A 23881-nucleotide genomic window follows, 5' to 3' on the forward strand; every position below is an offset into this window, starting at 1 on the left:
TAGCAGTAGCAGTAGCAGTACTAGTACCTGTGTTGTAGTGCTTGGTGAAGTAGCAGTAGCAGTAGCAGTACTAGTACTAGTACCTGTGTTGTAGTGCCTGGTGCAGTAGTAGTAGCAGTAGCAGTAGCAGTAGCAGTAGTAGTACTAGTACCTGTGTTGTAGTGCTTGGTGCAGTAGCAGTAGCAGTAGCAGTAGCAGTAGCAGTAGCAGTAGCAGTAGCAGTAGTAGTACCAGTACCTGTGTTGTAGTGCTTGGTACAGTAGCAGTAGCAGTAGCAGTAGCAGTAGCAGTAGCAGTAGCAGTAGCAGTAGCATTAGCAGTAGTAGTACCAGTAGTAGTAGCAGTAGTAGTAGTAGTAGCAGTAGTAGTAACAGTAGTAGTAGCAGTAGTAGTAGTAGTAGCAGTAGTAGTAGCAGTAGCAGTAGCAGTAGCAGTAGTAGTAGTAGCAGTAGTAGTAGCAGTAGTAGTAGTAGTAGCAGTAGCAGTACTAGTACCTGTGTTGTAGTGCTTGGTGCAGTAGTAGTAGCAGTAGCAGTAGCAGTAGTAGTACTAGTACCTTGTGTTGTAGTGCTTGGTGCAGTAGTAGTAGCAGTAGCAGTAGCAGTAGTAGTACCAGTACCTGTGTTGTAGTGCTTGGTGCAGTAGCAGTAGCAGTAGCAGTAGCAGTAGTAGTACTAATACCTGTGTTGTAGTGCTTGGTGCAGTAGCAGTAGCAGTAGCAGTACTAGTACCTGTGTTGTAGTGCTTGGTGCAGTAGCAGTAGCAGTAGCAGTACTAGTACCTGTGTTGTAGTGCTTGGTGCAGTAGGAGTAGCAGTAGTAGTACTAGTACCTGTGTTGTAGTGCTTGGTGCAGTAGCAGTAGCAGTAGCAGTAGTAGTACCTGTGTTGTAGTGCTTGGTGCAGTAGCAGTAGCAGTAGCAGTTGTAGTGCTTGGTGCAGTAGCAGTAGCAGTAGCAGTACTAGTACCTGTGTTGTAGTGCGTGGTGCAGTAGCAGTAGCAGTAGCAGTACTAGTACCTGTGTTGTAGTGCTTGGTGAAGTAGCAGTAGCAGTAGCAGTACTAGTACCTGTGTTGTAGTGCTTGGTGCAGTAGCAGTAGCAGTAGCAGTAGCAGTAGTAGTACTAATACCTGTGTTGTAGTGCTTGGTGCAGTAGCAGTAGCAGTAGCAGTACTAGTACCTGTGTTGTAGTGCTTGGTGCAGTAGCAGTAGCAGTAGCAGTACTAGTACCTGTGTTGTAGTGCTTGGTGCAGTAGCAGTAGCAGTAGTAGTACTAGTACCTGTGTTGTAGTGCTTGGTGCAGTAGCAGTAGTAGTTCTAGTACCTGTGTTGTAGTGCTTGGTGCAGTAGCAGTAGCAGTAGCAGTACTAGTACCTGTGTTGTAGTGCTTGGTGCAGTAGCAGTAGCAGTAGCAGTAGTAGTTCTAGTACCTGTGTTGTAGTGCTTGGTGCAGTAGCAGTAGCAGTAGCAGTACTAGTACCTGTGTTGTAGTGCTTGGTGCAGTAGCAGTAGCAGTAGCAGTAGCAGTACTAGTACCTGTGTTGTAGTGCTTGGTGAAGTAGCAGTAGCAGTAGCAGTACTAGTACTAGTACCTGTGTTGTAGTGCCTGGTGCAGTAGTAGTAGCAGTAGCAGTAGCAGTAGCAGTAGTAGTACTAGTACCTGTGTTGTAGTGCTTGGTGCAGTAGCAGTAGCAGTAGCAGTAGCAGTAGCAGTAGCAGTAGCAGTAGTAGTACCAGTACCTGTGTTGTAGTGCTTGGTACAGTAGCAGTAGCAGTAGCAGTAGCAGTAGCAGTAGCAGTAGCAGTAGCAGTAGCATTAGCAGTAGTAGTACCAGTAGTAGTAGCAGTAGTAGTAGTAGTAGCAGTAGTAGTAACAGTAGTAGTAGCAGTAGTAGTAGTAGTAGCAGTAGTAGTAGCAGTAGCAGTAGCAGTAGCAGTAGTAGTAGTAGCAGTAGTAGTAGCAGTAGTAGTACTAGTACCTGTGTTGTAGTGCTTGGTGCAGTAGTAGTAGCAGTAGCAGTAGCAGTAGTAGTACTAGTACCTTGTGTTGTAGTGCTTGGTGCAGTAGTAGTAGCAGTAGCAGTAGCAGTAGTAGTACCAGTACCTGTGTTGTAGTGCTTGGTGCAGTAGCAGTAGCAGTAGCAGTAGCAGTAGCAGTAGCAGTAGCAGTAGTAGTACCAGTACCTGTGTTGTAGTGCTTGGTACAGTAGCAGTAGCAGTAGCAGTAGCAGTAGCAGTAGCAGTAGCAGTAGTAGTACTAGTACCTGTGTTGTAGTGCTTGGTGCAGTAGTAGTAGCAGTAGCAGTAGCAGTAGCAGTAGTAGTACTAGTACCTGTGTTGTAGTGCTTGGTGCAGTAGTAGTAGCAGTAGCAGTAGCAGTAGCAGTAGTAGTATTAGTACCTGTGTTGTAGTGCTTGGTGCAGTAGTAGTAGCAGTAGCAGTAGCAGTAGCAGTAGTAGTACTAGTACCTGTGTTGTAGTGCTTGGTGCAGTAGTAGTAGCAGTAGCAGTAGCAGTAGCAGTAGTAGTACTAGTACCTGTGTTGTAGTGCTTGGTGCAGTAGTAGTAGCAGTAGCAGTAGCAGTAGCAGTAGTAGTATTAGTACCTGTGTTGTAGTGCTTGGTGCAGTAGTAGTAGCAGTAGCAGTAGCAGTAGTAGTACTAGTACCTGTGTTGTAGTGCTTGGTGCAGTAGTAGTAGCAGTAGCAGTAGCAGTAGCAGTAGCAGTAGTAGTACTAGTACCTGTGTTGTAGTGCTTGGTGCAGTAGCGCAGGTCCTTCTCTTCTTTCAGGATGAACTGTGGCAGAGTCAGTCCGTCGGCGACCTGCACCGCTCCTTTCTCGTCCCACTCAAAGATCAGGTCGTTCATCGTGTATCCGACTGTAAATACACGACAGTATATGTATGTACTGCGTCTGAGACAAAGTACTACACAAGGTCCTCCATACACAGACAAGACAGTATATGTATGTACTGCGTCTGGGACAAAGTACTACACAAGATCCTCCTGTCACAGATGGATTACAACGATAATTAACCGCGCGGACTCATTTGAGATATTTGGCTCTGGACTGACCACGAGCGGCTCTGGACTCTAGACTGACCACGAGCGGCTCTAGACTGACCACGAGCGGCTCTAGACTCTGGACTCACCACGAGCGGCTCTAGACTGACCACGAGCGGCTCTAGACTGACCACGAGCGGCTCTAGACTGACCACGAGCGGCTCTAGACTGACCACGAGCGGCTCTAGACTGACCACGAGCGGCTCTAGACTGACCACGAGCGGCTCTAGTCTGACCACGAGCGGCTCTGGACTCACCACGAGCGGCTCTAGACTGACCACGAGCGGCTCTAGACTGACCACGAGCGGCTCTGGACTCACCACGAGCGGCTCTAGACTGACCACGAGCGGCTCTAGACTGACCACGAGCGGCTCTAGACTGACCACGAGCGGCTCTGCGACAAGTGTGTCAGATTGTTGGTGGTTTTGATACTTTTCCAGAACTTTCTCGGGTCGTTACAGTTTTATAGTTAATAGTCAGAGCTGGTTTTATTAACGCTGGAGGCACTTTTATCACGCAGTTTGTGAAAAAGTAAAACTCATTCTCAGTTTTCACGTTTCAGAGGAAAAACCACGAGTCGTTTCATCGACTTTAAACGATTTGGCCTGTGTTTTAAAGATAATGATCAAAATGATCAAATACAACTGTACGTGTGTTTTTATTGTCGAGAAGTCGAGTCATTGTTACAGGTCTAATTTAATAAACCTAAGCTGAGACTTCGTTCCCTCTTTTTCACGTGATCGAACCCAATTATCGGATATGAAAAGTAATGAGTAATAAGTAACCACGTTATGAACACGTTTGGAACACGTTTTGAACACGTTTAGAACACGTTTAGAACACGTTTAGAACACGTTTAGAACACGTTTAGACCACGTTTTGAACACGTTTAGAACACGTTTAGACCACGTTTGGAACACGTTTAGAACACGTTTAGACCACGTTTTGAACACGTTTAGAACATGTTTAGAACACGTTTTGAACATGTTTAGAACACATTTTGAACACGTTTAGAACACGTTTAGAACATGTTTTTAACACGTTTAGACCACGTTTTGAACACGTTTAGAACACGTTTAGAACACGTTTAGACCACGTTTAGACCACGTTTTGAACAGGTTTAGAACACGTTTAGAACACGTTTTGAACACGTTTAGAACACGTTTAGACCACGTTTTGAACACGTTTGGAACACGTTTAGAACACGTTTAGACCACGTTTTGAACACGTTTAGAACATGTTTAGAACACGTTTTGAACATGTTTAGAACACATTTTGAACACGTTTAGAACACGTTTAGAACATGTTTTTAACACGTTTAGACCACGTTTTGAACACGTTTAGAACACGTTTAGAACACGTTTAGACCACGTTTAGACCACGTTTTGAACAGGTTTAGAACACGTTTAGACCACGTTTTTAACACGTTTAGAACACGTTTAGGACACGTTTAGACCACGTTTAGACCACGTTTTGAACAGGTTTAGAACACGTTTAGACCACGTTTTGAACACGTTTAGAACACGTTTGGACCACGTTTTGAACACGTTTAGAACACGTTTAGAACACGTTTAGACCACGTTTAGACCACGTTTTGAACAGGTTTAGAACACGTTTAGAACACGTTTTGAACACGTTTAGAACACGTTTAGACCACGTTTTGAACACGTTTGGAACACGTTTAGAACACGTTTAGACCACGTTTTGAACAGGTTTAGAACATGTTTAGAACACGTTTTGAACATGTTTAGAACACATTTTGAACACGTTTAGAACACGTTTAGAACATGTTTTTAACACGTTTAGACCACGTTTTGAACACGTTTAGAACACGTTTAGAACACGTTTAGACCACGTTTAGACCACGTTTTGAACAGGTTTAGAACACGTTTAGACCACGTTTTTAACACGTTTAGAACACGTTTAGAACACGTTTAGACCACGTTTAGACCACGTTTTGAACAGGTTTAGAACACGTTTAGACCACGTTTTGAACACGTTTAGAACACGTTTGGACCACGTTTTGAACACGTTTGGAACACGTTTTGAACACGTTTAGAACACGTTTTGAACATGTTTAGAACACATTTTGAACACGTTTAGAACACATTTTTAACACGTTTAGACCACGTTTAGAGCACGTTTTGAACACGTTTAGAACACGTTTAAAACACATTTAGAACACGTTTTGAACACGTTTAGAACACGTTTAGAACACGTTTTGAACACGTTTAGAACACGTTTAAAACACGTTTAGAACACGTTTTGAACACGTTTAGAACACGTTTAGAACACGTTAAGAACTCGTTTTGAACAAGTTTAGAACACGTTTTGAACATGTTTAAGAACACATTCAGACCACGTTTAGAACTCGTTTAGAAGACATTGAGAACACGTTTAAAACACGTTTTGAACACGTTTAGAACACGTTTAGAACACGTTTAAAACACGTTTAGAACACATTCAGAACACGTTTAAAACACGTTTAGAACACGTTTTGAAAACGTTTAGAACACGTTTTGAAAACGTTTAGAACACGTTTAGAACTCGTTTTGAACAAGTTTAGAACACGTTTTGAACATGTTTAAGAACACATTCAGACCACGTTTAGAACTCGTTTAGAACACATTTAGAACACGTTTAAAACACGTTTAGAACACGTTTAGAACACGTTTTGAACACGTTTAGAACACGTTTTGAACACGTTTAGAACACGTTTAGAACACGTTTAGACCACGTTTTGAACACGTTTAGAACACGTTTTGAACACGTTTAGAACACGTTTTGAACACGTTTAGACCACGTTTTGAACATGTTTAGAACACATTTAGAACACGTTTAGACCACGTTTTGAACACGTTTAGAACACGTTTTGAACACGTTTTGAACAAGTTTAGAACACGTTTAGAACTCGTTTTGAACACGTTTTGAACACGTTTAAGAACACGTTTAGAACACGTTTAGAACACGTTTAGAACACGTTTAGAACTCGTTTTGAACATGTTTGGAACACGTTTTGAACATGTTTAAGAACACATTCAGACCACATTTAGAACTCGTTTTGAACACGTTTTGAACACGTTTAGAACACGTTTAGAACACGTTTAGAACACATTTAGACCACATTTAGAACTCATTTGAACACGTTTAGAACACGTTTAAAACACGTTTAGACCACGTTTAGAACACGTTTATACCACGTTTTGAACACGTTTAGAACACATTTAGAACACTTTTAGACCACGTTTAGAACTCGTTTAGAACTCGTATAGAACACATTTAGACCACGTTTAGAACTCGTTTAGAACTCGTTTAGAACACATTTAGAACTAGTTTTGAACACGTTTAGAACACGTTTAGAACACGTTCAGACCACGTTTAGAACTCGTTTTGAACACGTTTAGAACACGTTTAGAACACGTTTAGAACTCGTTTGGAACACGTTTAGAACACGTTTAGAACACGTTTAGAACACGTTTAGACCACGTTTATACCACATTTAGAACACGTTTAGAACTCGTTTGGAACATGTTTAGAACACTTTTAGAACACGTTTAGAACACGTTTAGAACTCGTTTTGAACACGTTTAGAACACGTTTAGAACACGTTTAGAACTCGTTTGGAACATGTTTAGAACACGTTTAGAACACGTTTAGAACACGTTTAGACCACGTTTATACCACATTTAGAACACGTTTAGAACTCGTTTGGAACATGTTTAGAACACTTTTAGAACACGTTTAGAACACGTTTAGAACTCGTTTTGAACACGTTTAGAACACGTTTAGAACTCGTTTTGAACACGTTTTAGAACACGTTTAGAACACGTTCAGAACACGTTCAGAACACGTGTGACGGCCGCACTCACAGCTCTCCAGTTGCATGATGCAGGTCTGCACGTCCATGGGGAAGTTCTTCAGGTCCATGGGACAGGCCAAGATCAGGGTGATTCTGAGGAAGAGCCAAAGGAGAAGACATTTTTAGAGACAAAGCGACGCACGGAAACACAAGAATCGGGACGTTTAGAGAGCGCTCGAGACCAGCTCAAGCGGCTCCGGGTTCATCTGGCACTTTAACATTTCAGATCCATCTTCTACAGACGTGAAACATGGAGCAGCTGAACGTTCAAACATAACTCGCTCCTTTGTACTCAGTATGTATTACAGTCAATAATAATATGCAGAATAATATACCGTATTTTCCGGAGTAGAAGTCGCATTTTTGGGGAATGTATTATAAAATCCAAGACCAAGAACAGACATTTCCTCTTGAAATGCAGTTTAAAATAATAACAGATGAGAGAACATGGTGAATAGGTGTACGTATGCTAACGCTAATACTTTCAGCTACATGACGTATGCTAGCGCTAACACCTTCAGCTACATGAGGCACAGACAGAACTGTGGTAAGTGTCTGGTATGTTAACGTAACATATGAACAGTTATTCAGAGAACTATAGCATAAAGAACATGCTAACAAGTTTAGCAAAGCATCAGTTTTACCCCAAATCACTAAATCCATTGAATTCTTCTTCCTCTGTGTCACTTCTAAACAACTCCACAAACTCCAGAGGAAGAGGAAGTGCAGATTCTTCTTCTGTGTCGCTCAGAGCCTAGAGCGCCCTCTTGTGGTTGTCAGAGTGAAAATAACGAATAATATCACATATAAGTCGCTCTGGAGTATAAGTCGCACCCCGGCCAAAACGATGAAAAAAGGTGCGACTTATAGTCCAGAAAATACGGTAAGAGCAGAATTTTGTGTTTAAACCAGTTGACTGAAGTAAAATAGGGTTGAATTGAATTTGACTTGGCAATTGTGGTTTCAGATGTTGGATTATTAGAGTTCCGATCTGTAAATTCAAACTGGAACATCTTTCAAGCTCGGAATTCCAATTTGTAAACGTGAACTCAGCTCGTATCTGTATCTGATTCCAGCCGCCGCTTCGTCCGCTTCGCCGCACAAACCGCACGATCCACATATTCCCGTCTCTTTTCACATGACTATAATCTGACAGTTGGATCTGCGCGGCTGCTCGCATCCATCACGCTCGCAGTCTCTGCAGCGCCCCGAGCGGCTGCGGCGAGCGAGAGAGAGAGCGGCCACAAAAAGCCGTAAACACAATGTGCCGCGCTTTGGCTTGGACGTTCCCCGACGCTTCAGACGACACCCCCTTCAGACGACGCCCCCTTCAGACGACGCCCCCTTCAGACGACGCCCCCTTCAGACGACGCCCCCTTCAGACGACGCCCTCTTCAGTTTGAAGAAGGGGAAGTATAAAAGAAGCGTTTTAGCTCCACCCTCTACAAACGAAAACGTGTGATAAGAAACACGGCACACGGCGGGAATGACAAGAAGCAGGACTAAAGCTGGACTAAACCAGGACTAAACTGAATCAGGACTGGATAAGGAATGAACCAGGTCTAAATCGGGTCTAAACCAGGTCTAAACCAGGTCCAAACCAGGTCTAAACTGGGTCTAAATCAGGCCTAAACCAGGTCTAAACCTGTCTAAACCATGTCTAAAGCCAGACAATTTTTTTTAAAATCCGGATATAAAGAAGGACTTAAAGGTTGAATGGACGATTTTTTTGGCCCAAATTTTAGTCTTATTTCCTCGTGGCGTGGACGGCCGATTAGTCCTGCCACGTATCAATCATAAAACGCACCTATCGCTCACCTGCAGCCGCGGGTGGCTCGTCCCCCGAGAGCAGCACGGTTCCGCGTGTCTAAGTGCATTGATCATAATATAGTTCCCTCAGTGTACGGGACAAAATGAAGACGGAGATAGACTGTTGACTCATAAAAGACGGAAATCTACGGGAGACGAGAGATGTGATGCGCTCCGTTGCGCTAATAAACAAACGCACGTGTGTGTTGTATCGGTCCACACGGGAAAGTGCGCATGCGCACTTCCGCCTGTGTTCTCAAATCGCCAAAAAAATCGTCCATTGCGCCTTTAAGGAAGACTTGGAAATAAACCAGAACTAAATCTAAACCTGGACAAAAGCAGGAGAAAGTAAAGGTGAAACCGAGTCTAAACCGGGTCCAAACCGGGTCTAAATCTGGTCTGAACCGGGTCTAAAACGGGTCTAAACCGGCCTCAGTGTGATTAACGGCCTGAGCTTTGAACAGAGCCTCTCAAAGATGGAGAAGACATAAAAAGCGTGTGAAAGTGGTGCACATCCATCACACTTTTATGACTCCATCAGAGCGTTTCTCCTTCACTTTCGCTCCAAGAGCGAAACGTTCTGCTTTTTGAGGTGAAGTTCGACGAGACGACGCCACAAGACTTTATGTGTCCGGACGTGACGAGCAGCAAGTAAAACTACTGTACACCCCTCACTGTATACTGTCGACCCCTGTATACTGTAGACTCCTCACTGTATACTGTCGACCCCTCACTGTATACTGTAGACCCCTGTATACTGTCGACCCCTCACTGTATACTGTAGACCCCTCACTGTATACTGTAGACCCCTGTATACTGTCGACCCCTCACTGTATACTGTAGACCCCTCACTGTATACTGTAGACCCCTGTATACTGTAGACCCCTCACTGTATACTGTAGACCCCTGTATACTGTAGACCCCTCACTGTATACTGTAGACCCCTGTATACTGTCGACCCCTCACTGTATACATTAGACCCCTCACTGTATACTGTAGACCCCTGTATACTGTAGACCCCTCACTGTATACTGTAGACCCCTGTATACTGTCGACCCCTCACTGTATACTGTATACCCCTGTATACTGTCGACCCCTCACTGTATACTGTAGACCCCTCACTGTATACTGTACACCCCTCACTGTATACTGTAGACCCCTGTATACTGTCGACCCCTCACTGTATACTGTCGACCTCTCACTGTATACTGTAGACCCCTGTATACTGTCGACCCCTCACTGTATACTGTCGACCCCTCACTGTATACTGTCGACCCCTGTATACTGTAGACTCTTCACTGTATACTGTCGACCCCTCACTGTATACTGTAGACCCCTGTATACTGTCGACCCCTCACTGTATACTGTAGACCCCTCACTGTATACTGTAGACCCCTGTATACTTTAGACCCCTCACTGTATACTGTAGACCCCTCACTGTATACTGTAGACCCCTGTATACTGTCGACCCCTCACTGTATACTGTAGACCCCTCACTGTATACTGTAGACCCCTGTATACTGTAGACCCCTCACTGTATACTGTAGACCCCTGTATACTGTCGACCCCTCACTGTATACTGTCGACCCCTCACTGTATACTGTCGACCCCTGTATACTGTAGACTCCTCACTGTATACTGTAGACCCCTGTATACTGTCGACCCCTCACTGTATACTGTAGACCCCTCACTGTATACTGTAGACCCCTGTATACTGTCGACCCCTCACTGTATACTGTCGACCCCTCACTGTATACTGTAGACCCCTGTATACTGTCGACCCATCACTGTATACTGTCGACCCCTCACTGTATACTGTAGACCCCTGTATACTGTCGACCCCTCACTGTATACTGTCGACCCCTCACTGTATACTGTAGACCCCTGTATACTGTCGACCCCTCACTGTATACTGTCGACCCCTCACTGTATACTGTCGACCCCTGTATACTGTAGACTCCTCACTGTATACTGTCGACCCCTCACTGTATACTGTAGACCCCTGTATACTGTCGACCCCTCACTGTATACTGTAGACCCCTCACTGTATACTGTAGACCCCTGTATACTGTCGACCCCGCACTGTATACTGTAGACCCCTCACTGTATACTGTAGACCCCTGTATACTGTAGACCCCTCACTGTATACTGTACACCCCTCACTGTATACTGTAGACCCCTGTATACTGTCGACCCCTCACTGTATACTGTAGACCCCTGTATACTGTCGACCCCTCACTGTATACTGTAGACCCCTCACTGTATACTGTAGACCCCTGTATACTGTAGACCCCTCACTGTATACTGTAGACCCCTGTATACTGTCGACCCCTCACTGTATACTGTAGACCCCTGTATACTGTCGACCCCTCACTGTATACTGTAGACCCCTCACTGTATACTGTACACCCCTCACTGTATACTGTAGACCCCTGTATACTGTCGACCCCTCACTGTATACTGTCGACCCCTCACTGTATACTGTAGACCCCTCACTGTATACTGTAGACCCCTGTATACTGTAGACCCCTCACTGTATACTGTAGACCCCTGTATACTGTCGACCCCTCACTGTATACTGTCGACCTCTCACTGTATACTGTAGACCCCTGTATACTGTCGACCCCTCACTGTATACTGTCGACCCCTCACTGTATACTGTAGACCCCTGTATACTGTCGACCCCTCACTGTATACTGTCGACCCCTCACTGTATACTGTAGACCCCTGTATACTTTAGACCCCTGTATACTTTAGACCCCTCACTGTATACTGTAGACCCCTCACTGTATACTGTAGACCCCTGTATACTGTCGACCCCTCACTGTATACTGTAGACCCCTCACTGTATACTGTAGACCCCTGTATACTGTAGACCCCTCACTGTATACTGTCGACCCCTCACTGTATACTGTAGACCCCTGTATACTGTCGACCCCTCACTGTATACTGTAGACCCCTGTATACTGTAGACCCCTCACTGTATACTGTCGAATCCTCACTGTATACTGTAGACCCCTGTATACTGTCGACCCCTCACTGTATACTGTCGACCCCTCACTGTATACTGTAGACCCCTGTATACTGTCGACCCCTCACTGTATACTGTAGACCCCTCACTGTATACTGTACACCCCTCACTGTATACTGTACACCCCTCACTGTATACTGTAGACCCCTGTATACTGTCGACCCATCACTGTATACTGTCGACCCCTCACTGTATACTGTAGACCCCTGTATACTGTCGACCCCTCACTGTATACTGTCGACCCCTCACTGTATACTGTAGACCCCTGTATACTGTCGACCCCTCACTGTATACTGTCGACCCCTCACTGTATACTGTCGACCCCTGTATACTGTAGACTCCTCACTGTATACTGTCGACCCCTCACTGTATACTGTAGACCCCTGTATACTGTCGACCCCTCACTGTATACTGTAGACCCCTCACTGTATACTGTAGACCCCTGTATACTGTCGACCCCGCACTGTATACTGTAGACCCCTCACTGTATACTGTAGACCCCTGTATACTGTAGACCCCTCACTGTATACTGTACACCCCTCACTGTATACTGTAGACCCCTGTATACTGTCGACCCCTCACTGTATACTGTAGACCCCTGTATACTGTCGACCCCTCACTGTATACTGTAGACCCCTCACTGTATACTGTAGACCCCTGTATACTGTAGACCCCTCACTGTATACTGTAGACCCCTGTATACTGTCGACCCCTCACTGTATACTGTAGACCCCTGTATACTGTCGACCCCTCACTGTATACTGTAGACCCCTCACTGTATACTGTACACCCCTCACTGTATACTGTAGACCCCTGTATACTGTCGACCCCTCACTGTATACTGTCGACCCCTCACTGTATACTGTAGACCCCTCACTGTATACTGTAGACCCCTGTATACTGTAGACCCCTCACTGTATACTGTAGACCCCTGTATACTGTCGACCCCTCACTGTATACTGTCGACCTCTCACTGTATACTGTAGACCCCTGTATACTGTCGACCCCTCACTGTATACTGTCGACCCCTCACTGTATACTGTAGACCCCTGTATACTGTCGACCCCTCACTGTATACTGTCGACCCCTCACTGTATACTGTAGACCCCTGTATACTTTAGACCCCTGTATACTTTAGACCCCTCACTGTATACTGTAGACCCCTCACTGTATACTGTAGACCCCTGTATACTGTCGACCCCTCACTGTATACTGTAGACCCCTCACTGTATACTGTAGACCCCTGTATACTGTAGACCCCTCACTGTATACTGTCGACCCCTCACTGTATACTGTAGACCCCTGTATACTGTCGACCCCTCACTGTATACTGTCGACCCCTCACTGTATACTGTAGACCCCTGTATACTGTCGATCCCTCACTGTATACTGTAGACCCCTCACTGTATACTGTACACCCCTCACTGTATACTGTACACCCCTCACTGTATACTGTAGACCCCTGTATACTGTCGACCCCTCACTGTATACTGTCGACCCCTCACTGTATACTGTCGACCCCTCACTGTATACTGTAGACCCCTCACTGTATACTGTAGACCCCTGTATACTGTCGACCCCTCACTGTATACTGTCGACCCCTCACTGTATACTGTAGACCCCTCACTGTATACTGTAGACCCCTGTATAGTGTAGACCCCGGAATACTGTAGACCCCTCACTGTATACTGTAGACCCCTGTATACTGTCGACCCCTCACTGTATACTGTCGACCCCTCACTGTATACTGTAGACCCCTGTATAGTGTAGACCCCGGAATACTGTAGACCCCTCACTGTATACTGTAGACCCCTGTATACTGTAGATCCCTCACTGTATACTGTAGTAGACCCCTCACCCTCAGTGTACACTGTAGTAGACCCCTCAGTGTACACTGTAGTAGACCCCTCAGTGTATACTGTAGACCCCTCACTGTATACTGTAGACCCCTTACTGTATACTGTAGACCCCTGTATACTGTCGACCCCGCACTGTATACTGTAGACCCCTCACTGTATACTGTAGACCCCTGTATACTGTCGACCCCTCACTGTATACTGTAGACCCCTCACTGTATACTGTAGACCCCTCACTGTATACTGTAGACCCCTGTATACTGTAGACCCCTCACTGTATACTGTAGACCCCTGTATACTGTAGACCCCTCACCGTATACTGTAGACCCCGGAATACTGTAGACCCCTCACTGTATACTGTAGACCCCTGTATACTGTAGACCCCTCACTGTATACTGTAGTAGACCCCTCGCCCTCAGTGTACACTGTAGTAGACCCCTCAGTGTACACTATAGTAGACCCCTCAGTGTATACTGTAGACCCCTTACTGTATACTGTAGACCCCTCACTGTATACTGTAGTAGTCCCCTCAGTGTACACTGTAGACCCCTCACTGTATACTGTAGACCCCTCACCGTATACTGTAGACCCCTGTATACTGTAGACCCCTCACCGTATACTGTAGACCCCTGTATACTGTAGACCCCTCACTGTATACTGTAGACCCCTCACTGTATACTGTGGACCCCTGTATTCTGTAGACCCCTCACTGTATACTGTAGTAGACCCCTCAGTGTACACTATAGTAGACCCCTCAGTGTATACTGTAGACCCCTTACTGTATACTGTAGACCCCTCAGTGTATACTGTAGTAGACCCCTCAGTGTACACTGTAGACCCCTCACTGTATACTGTTGACCCCTGTATACTGTAGACCCCTCACTGTATACTGTAGTAGACCCCTCAGTGTACACTATAGTAGACCCCTCACTGTATACTGTAGACCCCTCAGTGTACACTGTAGACCCCTCACTGTATACTGTAGACCCCTCACTGTATACTGTTGACCCCTGTATACTGTAGACCCCTCACTGTATACTGTAGTAGACCCCTCAGTGCACACTGTAGACCCCTCAGTGTATACTGTAGTAGACCCCTCACCGTATACTGTAGTAGACCCCGTATACTGTGATAGACCCCTCACCGTATACTGTAGAGCACGTTCCCGTTCTTGGAGATGCGCAGCAGCTTGTTGTCCGTGGTGACCTCGTGGAAGTTGGCGCCCTTCTCGTTGGCGAAGAACAAGTCGGGTTTCCAGATGGAGTCCAACATGGACGGGTCAAGGTCCAGGGAGTCGTCCGGGTACTCGCTGTAGGCCAGACGCGGGTCATTCCACTGCTGCCTCAGGAAGATGTTCACCCGGTAATCCTGAGGAGAAGGAGCGAGAGGTCAGCAGAGAGGTCAGGAGAGAGGTCAGCAGAGAGGTCAGGGTAGAGGTCAGGAGAGAGGTCAGGGGAGAGGTCAGGAGAGAGGTCAGGAGAGAGGTCAGGGGAGAGGAGAAGAGAGAGGTAAGCAGAGAGGTCAGGGGAGAGGACAGGAGAGAGGACAGGAGAGAGGTCAGGAGAGAGGTCAGCAGAGAGGTCAGCAGAGAGGTCAGGGGAGAGGTCAGGAGAGGTCAGGGGAGAGGTCAGGAGAGAGGTCAGGGGAGAGGTCAGGAGAGAGGTCAGGAGAGAGGTCAGGGGAGAGGACAGGAGAGAGGTCAGGAGAGAGGTCAGGAGAGAGGAGAAGAGAGGTCAGCAGAGAGGTCAGGAGAGAGGTCAGCAGAGAGGTCAGGAGAGAGGTCAGGAGAGAGGTCAGGGGAGAGGTCAGGAGAGAGGTCAGGAGAGAGGTCAGGGGAGAGGAGAAGAGAGAGGTGAGCAGAGAGGTCAGGGGAGAGGACAGGAGAGAGGTCAGGAGAGAGGTCAGGAGAGAGTAGAAGAGAGGTCAGCAGAGAGGTCAGGAGAGAGGTCAGGAGAGAGGTCAGGAGTGAGGTCAGGAGAGACGTCAGGGGAGAGGAAAGGAGAGTGGTAAGGAGAGAGGTCAGGAGAGGTCAGCAGAGAGGTCAGGAGTGAGGTCAGGAGAGAGGTCAGGAGAGAGGTCAGGGGAGAGGAGAAGAGAGAGGTCAGCAGAGAGGTCAGGGGAGATGACAGGAGAGAGGTCAGGAGAGAGGTCAGGAGAGAGGTCAGGGGAGAGGTCAGGAGAGAGGTCAGGGGAGAGGTCAGCAGAGAGGTCAGGAGAGAGGTCAGGGGAGAGGTCAGGAGAGAGGTCAGGGGAGAGGACAGGAGGGAACACTTTTTACTGTATTTAAATAGGCTGTAATTTGACTGTAATTTGGTGGTTTACACATTTGGACACAGTTAGAACCTTTTTTTATCGCGCTCTTTCCACAGTCACAGCGTCGTTTCACAGCGTCGTTTCACAGCGTCGTTTCACAGCGTCGTTTCACAGCGTCGTTTCACAGCCGTTTCACAGTCGTTTCACAGTCGTTTCACAGCGTCGTTTCACAGCCGTTTCACAGTCGTTTCACAGTCGTTTCACAGTCGTTTCACAGTCGTTTCACAGACGTTTCACAGTCGTTTCACAGTCGTTTGCTCCGTTTCACAGATTTATCGATTTTGTGTCACAGAAACAAACGGCTCGTCACCTGGACTCAGTCTGAAGGTCTAAACCTGGACTTTGACTGGCCTGGAACTGTCACTGACAGGAACCAAACCACAGGAACCAAACCACAGGAACCAAACCACAAGAACTAAACCACAGGAACTAAACCACAGGAACCAAACCACAAGAACTAAACCACAGGTACCAAACCACAGGAACCAAACCACAGGAACTAAACCATATTGTTGTTGGAGAAGTTACTATTTCTCTGCAAATAAACAAGGACATAACGCAAAGGGAAAAAATACATATATAAATTGATGCTAAATCCTGCAAATATTTCAACTGCAGGAGTTTCTCACAAGAACTAATAAATAATAAGCGTTTTTTCAATGTATTTCGTGCTCAAAAAGCTAAACCGAAATTTAAAATGCTTTAGTATCTCACAGTTTATGTCTCGGTATCGATCAGAAGCTTTGATCTCCTAAAGCGAGAGGGAAGTTACGAGAAGGTGGAAGTGAAAGTGAATCAAAGATTTCACAGTTTTTTTAATTCTCATAATAACATCAACAGTTTGAATCGATCAAAACAGGAAAATCCAATCCGTCTCGATCGATGGCGGCTTCGGTTTAAACCTGCCGTCTCCAAATCCACCGTTTGACTCGAGGCAAAGCTCAACGTGACGTGAGCTCCGCGTGAGATGTGATCCTGAAGAAGGCAAAGGTCAGAGTCGAGCTGCAGGTGCAAACTGTGCAGCGGCAACGAGAAGGGAACGAGAAGGGAACGAGAAGGAAACGAGAAGGAGACGAGAAGGAGACGAGAAGGAAACGAAAAGAGAACGAGAAGGAGACGAGAAGGAGACGAGAAGGAGACGAGAAGGAAACATGTGATCCTGAAGAGAGCAAAGGTCAGAGTCAAGCTGCAGGTGCAAAACTGTGCAGCGGCAATGAGAAGGAAACGAGAAGGAGAAGAGAAGGGAAAGAGAAGGAGACGATAAGGAAACGATAAGTGAACGAGAAGGAAACCGGAAGGAAACCAGAAGGGAACAAAGGAAACAAGAAGGAAACGAGAAGGGGACGAGAAGGAAACCAGAAGGAAACCAGAAGGAAACCAGAAGGGAACGAAGGAAACCAGAAGGAAACCAGAAGGAAACAAGAAGGAAAAAAGAAGGAAAGCAGAAGGAAACATGTGATCCTGAAGAGGGCAAAGGTCAGAGTCGAGCTGCAGGTGCAAACTGTGCAGCGGCAACGAGAAGGCAACCAGAAGGAAACGAGAAGGAGACGAGAAGGAAACGAGAAGGACACCAGAAGGAAACAAGAAGGAGACGAGAAGGAAACAAGAAGGGAACAAGATGGGAACGAGAAGGGAACAAAGGAAACGAGAAGGAAATGAGAAGGAAATCCGAAGGAGACGAGAAGGAAATGAGAAGGGAACGATAAGGGAACAAAGGAAATGAGAAGGAAATGAGAAGGAAACCAGAAGGAGACGAGAAGGAAATAAGAAGGGAACGATAAGGGAATGAAAAGGAAACAAAGGAAACCAGAAGGAAACAAAGGAAACCAGAACGGAACGAAAAGGAAACAAAGGAAACGAGAAGGAAATGAGAAGGAAACAAGAAGGAAACGAGAAGGAAACGAGAAGGGAACAGGCTCGATATAGGGAAATAAGACCTTTATATTATAAAACTATCTTTCTTTTATGACTCCTGAAGCCTGAAGTAGTTTTCTAAACCAGGTCTAAACCAGGTCTAAACCAGGTCTAAACCAGGTCTAAACCAGGTCTAATCCAGGTCTAAACCAGGTCTAAACCAGGTCTAAACCAGGTCTAAACCAGGACTAAACCAGGTCTAAACCAGGACTAAACCAGGTCTAAACCAGGACTAAACCAGGTCTAAACCAGGTCTAAACCAGGACTAAACCAGGTCTAAACCAGGTCTAAACCAGGACTAAACCAGGTCTAAACCAGGTCTAAACCAGGTCTACATCAGGACTTAAACTGGGCTCAAACCAGAACAAAAGTACTAGTTTATAGTCCTGGTTTAGTCCTGGATTAGGACTCTTGTAATCTCCTGTTTAGTCTTAATTTAAACCTATATTTAGTCTTGAACCTATATTTAGTCTTAAATATATATTTAGTCTTAAATATATATTTAGTTTTAAATATATATTTAGTTTTAAATATATATTTAGTTTTAAATATATATTTAGTTTTAAATATATATTTAGTCTTAAATATATATTTAGTTTTAAATATATATTTAGTTTTAAATATATATTTAGTTTTAAATATATGTTTAGTTTTAAATATATATTTAGTTTTAAATATATATTTAGTTTTAAATATATATTTAGTCTTAAATATATATTTAGTTTTAAATATATATTTTGTTTTAAATATATATTTAGTTTTAAATATATATTTAGTCTTAAATATATATTTAGTTTTAAATATATATTTAGTCTTAAATATATATTTAGTTTTAAATATATATTTAGTTTTAAATATATATTTAGTTTTAAATATATATTTAGTGCTTTGTCCTGGTTTTGGTTCAGTCATTTTCAGGCTTTAACATTGACAGTTTTATTATTCATTTATCAAACGCTTTAATCCTAAACAGCTCGTTCTTAAGTTTCATTAAAACACAAATACGACGCCATCTTCCGGCCGTCGCCGTGCCGACCGTCGCCGTGCCGACCGTGTTCGATGGCGATGGGAAAGCTCGTGGCTCGTTCTGAACTGGATCGATCCGTTTAACATTCGCGTCACGACCGCACGACGGAGAGCGGAGAGAGAGCGGTGGCATTTGGCTGTCGATTATCCCTCGCTCCGGGCGCCGGGTTTCATTAAGAGCGCGGCGGCAGAGGTGCATTGTGGGAGCAGAGGTGCATTGTGGGAGAGAGAAGAGCCCTCCGATGACCTCACTGTTTGGAGCCTGTCACTCACGTTCACTGGAGCTCAGGCGTCTTTACAGGACGCTGGAGAAAGAAGTACCACGACTTCTACTTCTATCCTCACGCCACTACTACCACTACTACCACTACTACAACTACTACAACTACTACCACTACTACCACTACTACAACTACTACAACTACTACAACTACTACCACTACTACCACTACTACAACTACTACCACTACTACCACTACTACAACTACTACAACTACTACCACTACTACAACTACTACCACTACTACCACTACTACAACTACTACAACTACTACAACTACTACCACTACTACCACTACTACAACTACTACCACTACTACCACTACTACAACTACTACAACTACTACCACTACTACCACTACTACAACTACTACAACTACTACCACTACTACCACTACTACAACTACTACAACTACTACCACTACTACCACTACTACCACTACTACCACTACTACCACTACTACAACTACTACAACTACTACCACTACTACAACTACTACAACTACTACCACTACTACCACTACTACCACTACTACCACTACTACCACTACTACGACTACTACAACTACTACAACTACTACAACTACTACCACTACTACAACTACTACAACTACTACCACTACTACCACTACTACAACTACTACCACTACTACCACTACTACAACTACTACAACTACTACCACTACTACAACTACTACCACTACTACCACTACTACCACTACTACCACTACTACGACTACTACAACTACTACAACTACTACCACTACTACAACTACTACAACTACTACCACTACTACCACTACTACGACTACTACAACTACTACCACTACTACCACTACTACGACTACTACGACTACTACAACTACTACAACTACTACGACTTCTACAACTACTACCACTACTACAACTACTACGACTACTACGACTACTACGACTACTACGACTACTACGACTACTACCACTACTACGACTACTACGACTACTACCACTACTACCACTACTACCACTACTACGACTACTACCACTACTACGAATACAGGGCTCAGATTAAGGATTTTCACTCGTATAGCGGTGCTGCTAAACAACCCGTGAATTTTTTTGAATTTGTATAGCAATTTGATAATTGCATAGCAAAACACGAAAGTGACTAACAATCAATATTTTCCATTGATGTAACAAGATTATTTATTTCAAATGTATTCGTAAACATTTTAATTAAAAAAAACTTAAATCAACCTTGAAACACTTTTTAAATTTTTTTTCAAAATAAAACAGAAAACTTGCAAATAAAATTAGTTGTTGAACAAATTAATCAACACAGTCAGACAGTCAGACAGTCCATATCATCATCAATCACACGACTATTTGCAGGAGTCTCATTTACATATTAATTGTCTTTACACTCACAAAAAATATGTATTAAGCTTCTGATGGAAAAATAAAGGTTGCTCTGGTGTCCATTGTGGTGTATTTATTGTGTTATTTAAATTGTACCGCTCTATTTATTTATTCCAGCAATAAAACGTTACCATTTTTCGTTTTGCTATTTGATGACGGTCCCTAAGTACTCTCGTCTCTGCTCCGGCTGCACATTTGGATCCGTGTAATTCGCTGCGCCCAAAATACGCATCTGATTGTTAAAACGAGGTTGTGTCACTTGGCAGTGTAACTATGAATATTTTGACATGTGAATGATCTGCAAAGACTTTTGTGTTTAGGAGTTATTGACCTCGGAAGTCTGAATCTGAATATGACGCTAACTTTACCGCACGTGGCACAGTGTCCTACATGTGTCATGTCCACACAGCGTCCTACATGTGTCACGTCCACACTGTGTCCTACATGTGTCATGTCCACACAGCGTCCTACATGTGCCATGTCCACACAGCGTCCTACATGTGTCATGTCCACACAGCGTCCTACATGTGTCATGTCCACACAGCGTCCTACGTGTGTCATGTCCACACAGCGTCCTACGTGTGTCATGTCCACACAGTGTCCTACATGTGTCATGTCCACACAGCGTCCTACATGTGTCATGTCCACACAGCGTCCTACATGTGTCATGTCCACACAGTGTCCTACATGTGCATGTGTCATGTCCACACAGCGTCCTACATGTGTCATGTCCACACAGTGTCCTACATGTGCATGTGTCATGTCCACACAGTGTCCTACATGTGTCATGCCGTTATAGACGATCGATTGACAGTGATCAGTACTTTTAGGCGCTTTGGTGATACAATAAAACACACATTTTTGTATCACAAAAGCTGCGAAACAAAAACACTTTTTTCTGACGAATGCATCGCATTTGAGAGAAATTGCGTTGCATTTTGCGATACCGCTTATTCTGAACCCTGGAATACTACGACTACTACGACTACTACGACTACTACGACTACTACGACTACTGCGACTACTACAACTATCTAGTACAATGACTAAAACTACAACTTCTACTACAATAACCACTGTGACTACTGCGACCACTGCAACTACTCCACATGACTCCACATGACTCCACGCGGCTCCACGCGGCTCCACATGACTCCACGCGACTCCACGCGGCTCCACGCGGCTCCACGCGGCTCCACATGACTCCACGCGGCTCCACGCGGCTCCACGCGGCTCCACGCGGCTCCACGCGGCTCCACATGACTCCACGCGGCTCCACGCGGCTCCACGCGGCTCCACGCGGCTCCACATGACTCCACATGACTCCACATGACTCCACATGACTCCACGCGGCTCCACGCGGCTCCACATGACTCCACGCGGCTCCACGCGGCTCCACGCGGCTCCACGCGGCTCCACATGACTCCACATGACTCCACGCGGCTCCACGCGGCTCCACGCGGCTCCAGCTTAATTTTAAACTTTGAGAAGAACCTGCTCTGACCCTTCTTCAACAAACGAGCTAATCTGACTGGACCTTTTTCAAATACACATTATTGAAATAAATGAACGAAGAGTCTTTGTGTAACTTTCTGGAGGCACGTCATCTGCACGGAAACAGAAAGTCAACACTTCTGAAGAGTCTCCATGGAGATACGTACGTTTCTACATAAGACGAGCAGTACGAGTCAGGTTTATGTCAGTGCGAGCCAAGAAGGACGCATGTGTGTCTGTGTTTTTTCGGTCTATTTCTAAGCACAAATCGTTGTGCAGTGGCGCTTCAAAGGTGAGATATCGTACATCCTTTTCACTCTGCGCTGTGTTGATGGACTCGTGACTAAACCCGGGTCAAGAATAGTTTCCAAAGACTTCTTCCTCTTCTTCCTCTTCTTCTTAAACTGCTGAGACTCGTGTCAGGAGCAGGAGACGTGTGAAAGTGCTGAGGTTTGAGTTCAGGCTCGGCGCTGTGACAGGTGAAAGGAAGAGTGTCCTCACAAGGCTCTGCTCTACACACAAGACGAGGACTACTGTGTCTGTGTGAGGGAGAGGGGGAGAGAGGAGGGGAGGGGGAGAGAGGAGGAGAGGGGGAGAGAGGAGGAGAGAGGGAGAAAGGAGGAGAGAGGGAGAAGGGGGGAGCGAGGGAGATGGGGAGAGAGGAGGAGAGAGGAGGAGAGAGGGAGAGGGGGAGAGAGGGAGAGGGGGAGGTAGAGGGAGAGGGGGAGAGAGGAGGAGCGAGGGAGAGAGGAGGGAGAGAGGAGAGAAAAGGAACAGTGTCCTCACAAGGCTCTGCTCTACACACAAGACGAGGACTACTGTGTCTGAGTGAGGGAGAGGGGGAGAGAGGAGGTGAGGGGGAGAGAGGGAGAGAGGAGAGAGAGGGGAGAGAGGGAAAGGAGAGTGAAGAGAACGAGAGAAAGGAAGGAGAAACAGGGGAGAGCGGGATTCACCAACTCTGCAAGTGTCTCGTGCATCGGTGAAGAAAGAGATGAAGAGGGGAAGAAAGAGGAGTGAAAGGAAAGAAGGGGAGAAACATGTAAAGGAGAAAGAGAGAGAAGGACAAGGAAAGGAGTGGGAGGGAAGGAGAGAGCGCTAAGGAGACAGTGGAGAAGGAGACAGGATGACAGTGAGCTTGTTCTCATCATAATACAAACTCTGGCCTCTGGTGCCTGTCACTGTGGACCATCAGAGACGTGTCCTGGTCCAACAAACCCCTCTGAGACCTGAAGATGAGGGTCCGCTTAGGGCTGTGGACCATCAGAGACGTGTCCTGGTCCAACAAACCCTTCTGAGACCTGAAGATGAGGGTCCGCTTAGGGCTGTGGACCATCAGAGACGTGTCCTGGTCCGACAAACCCCTCTGAGACCTGAAGATGAGGGTCCGCTTAGGGCTGTGGACCATCAGAGACGTGTCCTGGTCCAACAAACCCTTCTGAGACCTGAAGATGAGGGTCCGCTTAGGGCTGTGGACCATCAGAGACGTGTCCTGGTCCAACAAACCCTTCTGAGACCTGAAGATGAGGGTCCGCTTAGGGCTGTGGACCATCAGAGACGTGTCCTGGTCCAACAAACCCTTCTGAGACCTGAAGATGAGGGTCCGCTTAGGGCTGTGGACCATCAGAGACGTGTCCTGGTCCAACAAACCCTTCTGAGACCTGAAGATGAGGGTCCGCTTAGGGCTGTGGACCATCAGAGACGTGTCCCAGTCCTACAAACCCCTCTGAGACCTGAAGATGAGGGTCCGCTTAGGGCTGTGGACCATCAGAGACGTGTCCTGGTCCAACAAACCCTTCTGAGACCTGAAGATGAGGGTCCGCTTAGGGCTGTGGACCATCAGA

The 23881-nt window shown here is 45.7% G+C and overlaps 1 protein-coding gene across 1 annotated transcript in view; it reads right to left on the reverse strand.

The window, feature by feature from the left end:
• Positions 1-23881, reverse strand: part of LOC140357115 (glycine receptor subunit alphaZ1) — a 161788-nt gene that overhangs the window by 33184 nt on the left and 104723 nt on the right. Inside the window, exons 4-6 of the mRNA XM_072442033.1 lie at positions 14761-14984; positions 6931-7013; positions 2740-2877 (exon numbers count right to left, since the gene is read on the reverse strand). Of these exons, the coding sequence (XP_072298134.1) occupies positions 2740-2877; positions 6931-7013; positions 14761-14984 (445 nt within the window). The remainder of the gene's footprint in view (positions 1-2739; positions 2878-6930; positions 7014-14760; positions 14985-23881) is intronic.

Source organism: Eucyclogobius newberryi, unplaced genomic scaffold (assembly GCF_026437365.1).
Source record: "Eucyclogobius newberryi isolate DKJ021-1_F unplaced genomic scaffold, fEucNew1.0.hap1 SCAF_125, whole genome shotgun sequence".
NCBI classification, from domain to species: Eukaryota; Metazoa; Chordata; class Actinopteri; order Gobiiformes; family Gobiidae; genus Eucyclogobius; species Eucyclogobius newberryi.